At 38.9% G+C, this 8411-nt stretch overlaps 1 protein-coding gene across 1 annotated transcript in view; it reads left to right on the forward strand.

The window, feature by feature from the left end:
• The window catches only part of m-cup (ankyrin repeat protein mann-cup), an 83975-nt gene extending 77478 nt beyond the window's left edge, over positions 1–6497 (forward strand). Inside the window, exon 2 of the mRNA XM_071679713.1 lies at positions 3669–6497. Coding sequence (XP_071535814.1) covers positions 3669–3887 — 219 coding nt within the window. The 3' untranslated portion in view covers positions 3888–6497. The remainder of the gene's footprint in view (positions 1–3668) is intronic.
• The last annotated feature ends 1914 nt before the right edge of the window (positions 6498–8411 follow it).

The following is an 8411-nucleotide window of genomic DNA, read 5'->3' on the forward strand; positions in this document are numbered from 1 at the left end:
AGATCCCATTTATACTGGGATTTCGTGTCCGCGTTTCCGCTAAGAGCAGTAAAGCTATTGGTGAAAAGTATAAGTTTTAGGAGCTTGCCTCCGTTCACATGACTGGCCAACGGTATCTTACCAGCAGTTCTGTATGTGGAACCTAGTGAATTTTCGAAGCTTTTGTGACCCTGTACACTGTATGGGGACTGACTTTGTGTCTTTGTAGTAGGGAATAACCATGTATTGCTATGTTGATCGTTTTTTTTCTTTTTTCTTTTGAAAGAATGTTAGCGAAATTTAACTTGCCTTTGTGAAAGAGTATAGAAAATCCCGTACTAACCTTTATCCTCTGCATTGATAAAACTTTGGGTTTTCCGAAAGATATAACTTTTTTTACGGTCGAATGGTACGGTATAGCCAAGTTAAAGCTTTTTATTTACACTTGGTATTCGGGTGTGGGTAGGGTCATTTTGGGTTTTCAGTAGGATTTAGGTACTGTATTTTGTTCTTACAAGATATTGTACCCGTTAGTATCACGATGATAAGCTCCGCGTTTTAAAAGATACTTAAAAAAAAAAAAAGTAAGCTCCAGCCTAGCTGTGGTAGGAAAGACGTTGAATCTGCTGCATACGTTATTTCTTCGACGTGGTTGCCTTTCGTTTGCTGGATGACCTACCTGATCCAGAGGCAGACGGGCATTTTAATGCATATCCAGCTCTCGAAAGCAGACGCCATTGTGATATCTCTAAAAAAGAGAGAGTTTACCTACCGAACTAATGGTTGCCCACGACAAGTTCTGCCACGAAAGCAGAAAAAGCTCGTAGCTTTCACTGCACGAGAAACACGGATAAACGAGTGTTTTTGTGCGTTACGTGTTGTCAAGTGTTGTGTGCGAGTTAGTGTTTGTTGACTGAATAGCAGCATCCTCACGTACAGACGGGGCGGGAGGATAAGACAATTTGGACCAAGGGGATCTCGTTGCCAACCCTTAGAGAGAGAGAGAGAGAGAGAGAGAGAGAGAGAGAGAGAGAGAGAGAGAGAGAGAGAGAGAGAGAGAGAGGTTCAGGTTGAGAAGGGAAAAAAAGGCGGTTAAGAAAACAATGAGTCCCATTAGTAGAGAGGCTCCAAGAACTACAGGGTAGCTTTAAACTATATTTCTTGAAACCTTTTTAACCATTTCATTTATTTTTTTTCAAGAATATTAGACAGTGTGGAGAGACGGAACATTGAAATTGCCAATGGAAATACCAAGGTCAAGAGGAAATGGCTTTTTTTTTTTGGCATCTCCAATTTGATTAAGTTTGGATTTGAAACGAGAGAACAAAGATAGAATCTAGTACAGGCGCTGACACATCGAGGGTTAAGTTGCGTATTATTTAGCAGACAGCCTCGTCAAATACGAGTAGGCCCTCTGATATCTGCTCTTCTCAGAATACTTGTGTGTGACGAGTAGGATGTGGAGGGATCCGGAGGGGGTGGATGTGACTAGGAGGGTGGAGTAACGGGTTGGAAGGCTCCCCACACCACACCACCCCCTATCCTCCCCCCGCAATCCTACCAAAGACGGAACTGGTAAGTGTCTGACTGTCACTTTCACCCAACACCCATCCATCCATCCAGACAGCCAGCCTCGCCTCGCCTCTCACGCATTCTTCACCAGGAAAGTTGAAAAGTTCGTCGTAATAAGGCGTGATTCATTTGATTTCACTTGCGTTTCATTTTTTTTTTTTTTTTTAATACTTGTACAGTCTGCACAAGCTGTCGAAATATGATTTATTTTATTCCAGTTGCTTTTAGGTAGATTATTTACCTCTTATGTTTCGCGCTTAAGAGGATATATCATCACAATTGAAATTCGGCAGACTGGCTTTCTGTGTAATTAATACATTTCATTGATTTGCCTTTGCCATGACTAATATTATGAGCCTACTGAGGACATATGTTATGCCATACGTAGCCGTTTTGGATGTTGGTGTTTTATCATGCTGTCTTTAGTTAGAAGCCGTATTTGAATGTTGTAGAACACCTTACTCGTAAAATGTTACCTTATTGCTATTGAAAAATCGGTTCACTGGAAATTTCAGTCCTATAGTGAGCGGATAAAACTTATATATACACACACACTGTTACGGAATGCATAAATGAATAGTAATGGAGATTTGTGCCTGTACTGAGGAAAGAAGAAAAAATGAAGTACCGGAATAGTGTGGCTACGTGTTCACCGCCAGTATCACCGTGTTCGACTTCACTGCCAAGTACCAATCAGCGCCCGAGAATTTCCTGCGAGCCACCTCACCCTCACCTCGGTGTAGGCCGAGCAAAATGGCAGGGAAATAACACCTGGTCGTGTGCAATCGTCAGGACTCTTGGTAGATTGAGGAGGATGGCTGATACAACAGACTTCACGTGGTTGGTTGAGGTAACATGACTCAGGTGGCTGTGGCCGGTCAAGATTTCAGATGGATGTGGCTGAGATAACAACATTCCAGTTAATGGCTCGAGAAGACAGGATGTAGGTTGGTCAAGGTAACGGCATGTGCGGAATGGGATGCCACTTTCATGAAAAGTCATTTTGATCACCGTCAGATCAGCAGGAATCTTTCTCTACAATGATACGTGATGTGGGTTACACTCGAGTTAATTTTCATGGTAGTATATATATATATATATATATATCATATATTTGTTTCGTTGTACATTGCCCACCACTGATTTTTAAAAATCCATCGTTTTGGTTTTTTAATGTTTTAAAACCTATATATTTGTGTGGCAGGTAAGTGTACTATTTATACATGGCCGCGTGGTTCCTGGCAAGTATTTGGCAAGGCGCTTCTAGTTTGAGAGAAAATAATGTTGGATGAGGAAACTTGGTGATTCCAAGCGTCAGAGAGGTTGTGGATGATGGCCGAAGCTGGCTGGGTAATGCTTAATGCTGCTCTTTGTTTCTTGCAACCGCAGCTGTTGTTCGTGGGAGATGCCACTGCTGCTGTTGGTTGTCAACTCCACCTGCTATTTATTGTAGTTTTTGCTGGTTCTGCTTATTTTCCCAACAGTTGATGCTCTTTGCTACAGCTGCTGGTAGTATAGTTTGAACTGTCATAGTTACGGCTATGTTAGCACTGGTCAACACCTGATTTTCATCACACATGGCTTTTGGTGTACTTGATGTAGACGCAGATTTCGAAAATGCAATCAGTTTTCTTGTATCACATCCACTTTTCATGGAAGATTTGGCTCTGTCGAAAGATGAAGCTGAACTTTTAGCATCTCGTATAAAAGGTGGCTCCCATAACTTATTTCAGGAAAAGGAGTCATACTCTCACTTCCCATTTCATTAACCGTTCAAGGAAAAGATGAAGATTATGTTATATTGTTATTAATAAAATGTTCTGTGACATTAAAACAATGACTGTAATCTTCCGTTACTTTAGGGCATCATCTTTCTGTCAGTGTGATCATATGAACTTTCAGTGCTCACACATGAAATATGAAGTTGACATTTGTACTATAACAGTTCACAGTGGCATTAGATCAGAAGCGTCTGTTGCTTTGCAAGTGTGCATTGTTATACATGCCCAAGTGTTAGTGATGTTCAGATTTTATGTATGTAATGGATAGGAAACCCACATTAAGTCCTTGTTATGCAACAGCCAAAGTATCAAAATTTTCTTTTCTTTATTTTCCAGATTGTGGAGGTACTGCTGAAGGCAGGAGGACATGTAGACCAGGTGACAGCATTTGGGGAGCGACCTAGCAAGAACCTAAGGCTCAACCCAAAGTGCCAGATCAGCATTCTAAATTATACTTCTCTTAAGTGTTTAGCCGCTAGAGTTATTCAAGAACATAAAATTCCTTACATTGGAGAAGTTCCCACCCACCTGGAGTCCTTCATCAAGATGCACTAGAAACCCTGAAGATAGTGCAACGAGACCTCTGTCATACTGATATCCAGAGTAGGATATCTTGTGGACAGACCCCTATGCACTTCAAACCCTCATAAAAAGTGCGTTGTAGGAGTCAGCCGAGTTATGTTAGAATGTTTGCTAAGACAGGATGGCAGGGATGCATGTTGGTATCTTGCATTTAAGAATCCTTTAGCAATACAGATATGGGTCATAGTTACCCAAAGGTTTCTTGTTGTAAACTGTCTAAAAGAACTGCATTTTTTGTCATAAAATTTGTTAAAAGTGTAAAAGAGTTTATATATTTAAAAAAAATCATTGTTAAGAAACAAGGGTTATTTTTTTATATACAGGATATAATGTGAAACTGTTGTTTCTCAAAATTTTCAGGGTAGTAAGATGTTGTAAGGCAGCTCTTGGAAGTTAGGAGAGCAGTTGATGTTCCATGAGTGACAAATCCATTCAATCAATTGATCATAAGCACTTGAAACATTTTTTTTTTTTATGTATGCACTGTATATTTAGTTGTACTGTATTAGCTTTATTTTCCCAGTGGCTGATATACTTAACTTTTGTATTTAAGTACATATTACCAAATGCCTGAGCTTACTATGCATATATATTTTTCCAAAGAGTAGTATGTCACATGGAACTGGAAAAAATGCAAGGATTTGGTCCCTACACCTGGTGTACCCAGTTGCCCTTCTCCCATTCAGAAGATTTGGACTTTTCAGTTAATGACAAATGATTTTTTTCTACGCCCATAAAAACTACGAATGTTCGATCATGTTTTATAGAGCATTGTGAACTGTTTGGTGACCCCCCCCCCCCTTCCTTTTCTTTTAACTTGAACCATTCAGAACATAATGCACTATGTAAGCAGTTACTCACCTCAGTTATTGTATGCGTACACTTGTCTGTGGACATTAAAGTAGGTTTATATGGAATTCTTACCTGAGCTTTTTCTTTGCGCTATACATGGGCTACTACAGAATCGTTTACAAAATTTGTTCAGTCTCTCGTGACTCTTTAAGTGAACATGCTTTAGTAAAGTAGAAATTTAGTTGCTTTATTACATTATTTGAACAGGCATGTAATTGGTTCTCCTAGTCAGCCCACCTTTCATAAAATTGTTTCTGGTTGTTGGGTGTATAGTTCTTGCAGATGTGTTCTAGCATCTACACTGTAGACTAAGGCCTGTGACTATATTGAAATTCATTTGAAATTTATATGATAAATATCAAGGTGATTTCACTAAAAGCCACATTTTAATTATTATGAAGCAAATGTAGGAAGCATTTTAAGCAGTGTAGCTGAAGAAGTTAAAGTAATGATTTTGTATCTAGAGCTCATGCATTCAGAGCTTGTACAAATTATTTGTAATTGTGATAAACTAGTGTGTAAGATAGTACACTAATAGTGTTAGAATTCTGTGGTGCTTTTTGCATCTTACCTCCAATCGTGCTTTTTCATTCTTTGTCTAGTGTTTGTGGTTCACACAAGGAGACCATCTAAAGCACTGATCAGTGGTTCCAGCCAAGGTTGCAGTATTTTACTTTTGCTCTACAATTGGTTACCTATGTCACATTTATGTTTAGTATTGGCAAGTTTCTAAAATGATAAAAATCAGTATGATTATGTAACTAGAAACAAATTAAGCTTTAAAAGTAAGAGCTTGCCATCCCATGAAGCACCACATAGCACTGAGGGGTCAATGTTATCTGTGATACGTCATCCTCCTCTGGGATAACACTCTACTATTGTTTTGGTTTTTGCTGTAGAGGATTAGCCAGCATGAGCTAAGGTTGAGAGAAGAAAGCTACATTTGACAAAAAAGAAAAAGAACATGTAATGAACTTGGCTACTTATCTGCAGCAGCATCCTATTTCCTAAGGTGTTATATTATTAAACAATAGTTAGTCATTTAGAAAACTGGATGAGGTAGGATGACAACCCAAAATGTGTCATATTGTAATGAATATATATAAGAATATCACCTTAGTGTTTATTGCAACTTTTTTTAAGAGCTTCAGTAACAGGAAATTGATTGAAAGATTTTATAAATCTTTTAATAAATAACTCGCATCCCTCATTCTAGAGGGCGTCAGGAAAGTTCACTTATTTTTCATATACTTTTGTAAATCCATGTACCAACTGAAATGGTTTTTTCAATTATTTTTGGTTGACTGCAAGAAAACTATAATTTGAAAGTTAGTTGTATGTTTTTTAGTACTTTTTCAAAGGCAATCCCCTATGTCATCTTGTGTAGTAGGTGGCATACTGGTTCAGTCGTCCTCATTAGAATATAAGACGAAATAATTTTGGATTTTGAGAGATCTATATTTATACGCGATAGTAAATGTTGGACAATCTTTCATATCCAACAGCAGTCCAGAACCAAAATTTAACTGAAAATGGAACATTTGTTATTAATAGTTATGGAAAATGTAATTAACCTCCATTTTCACAGAGCACATTGCAAGTCAAGGAGGACTACTTTTATGTTTTACAAGTTTATCAGACTAGACCTAGTCAAGAACCAGTCCACCATTATCATTGTATCTTTCTATGTATGATGTATAATCCAGAAGTAAAGTTAAATGCTTGATTACACTTTCAAGTACGTTATTTCTTCCTGCTATGTTGCAGAACAGAAGGTTGTACATTTACCTTGGTGCCTATAAATTCATGAGCCCAGTATGTATTTTACCAAAGACACATATAGATACAAAAAATACTAAAAGTAAAACTTATGAAAGCAGGTGATATACCAATACTTATACACAGCTTAGGCTCCAGGAAAACATATCTACCTTGTAAAAACAAGAGACAGCGGCAAAAAAAAAAAAAAAAAAAAAAAAAAGGTGTAATGGACCCAGTTACATAAGATAGCTCTGAATACAAGAATTTTCATAAACTAATGAATTTCAATATATTTATACAAAGGACACTGCATCATGGATTAATTTAGAATTATTAAAGGATAACACTGATCAAATTAGTTATAATGGAAGCATAGCTAAAGAGGTGGGAAGTGCTGAAAGTAAAATGCACGAGGACAATATGTAACGTGGCAGGTTGATCATGTGAGAAAATGCTTTGTCAGAGGTGAGGTATTAAGCAAATTCTGATTGAAAGGGACTCCCAAGGTGTGCTGATACAGATTAGACACATATAGAGGATGAGCAGATGTGGAGGGAGAAGGAGAGATGCAAGGATGGAGTGAAGGAAGCTAAGGGGTACTGGATCCTGAGCGTTTAAAAAGCAAGAACCATGCACTGGTGCGGCTGAATTAAATCAGTGTGATATGTAGTGGGTGACATGCTATTTACAGGGCTGGAGACAGATGAGCAAACAAGATAAACCATAAAGTAGTCTGCAGGGCTTGGCTGTGGATGATAGGCTCTAATATTAGTACGTTAAAGATGACAGCTACAGATGTGGGTGAGTGCAAACAGCACCACTGTCTGTTCATTCCTGATGCTACCTAGCTAATTGTGGGACTTATTTTTTTTTCATTATTATATTTTGTCGCTGTCTCCCGTGTTAGCGAGGTAGCACAAGGAAACAAACAAAAGAATGGCCCAACCCACCCACATACATGCCCACACACGTACATATACATAAATATACATTTCAACGTATACATACATATACATATATACACATGAACATATTCATACTTGCTGCCTTCATCTATTCCCGTCGCCACCCTGCCACATATGAAATGGCACCCCCCTCCACCTACATGTGCAAGGTAGCGCAAGGAAAAGACAACAGAGGCCACATTCGTTCACACTCAGTCTGTAGTTGTCATGTGTAATGCACCGAAACCACAGTTCCCTTTCCACATCTAGGCCCCTGGTTCAATCCACTGACAGCATGTCGACCCCAATATACCACATTGTTCCAATTCACTCTATTCCTTGCACCCCTTTCACCCTCCTGTATGTTCAGGCCACAATCACTCAAAATCTTTTTCACCCCATCCTTCCACCTCCAATTTGGTCTCCCACTTATCCTCGTTCCCTTCACCTCTGACACATATATCCTCTTTGTCAATCTTTCCTCACTCAATCTATCCATGTGACCAAACCATTTCAATATACCCTCTTCTGCTCTCTCCACCACACTCTTTTTATTACCACCTATCTCTCTTACCCTTACAGTACTTACTCGATCAAACCACCTCACACCACATATTGTCCTCAAACATCTAATTTCCAACAAATCCACCCTCCTCCGCTCAACCCTATCTATAGCCCATGCCTTGCAACCATATTACATTGTTGGAACCCCTATTCCTTTAAACATACTCATTTTGCTCTCCGAGATAATGTTCTGGCCCTCCACACATTCTTCAACACTCCCAGAAGTGGACTTGGCAGCTAATGGAACCATGGAAGTGGAGGCGAGTCATAGGGTGGGGGAAGGGGTGAAGCTTCTGGGAGCGATAAAGAATGTGTGGAAAAAGAACGTTATCTTGGAGAGAAAAAAATATAAATGTTTGAAGGAATAGTAGTTCCA

This window comes from Panulirus ornatus, chromosome 30 (genome assembly GCF_036320965.1).
Source record: "Panulirus ornatus isolate Po-2019 chromosome 30, ASM3632096v1, whole genome shotgun sequence".
Taxonomy (NCBI): domain Eukaryota; kingdom Metazoa; phylum Arthropoda; class Malacostraca; order Decapoda; family Palinuridae; genus Panulirus; species Panulirus ornatus.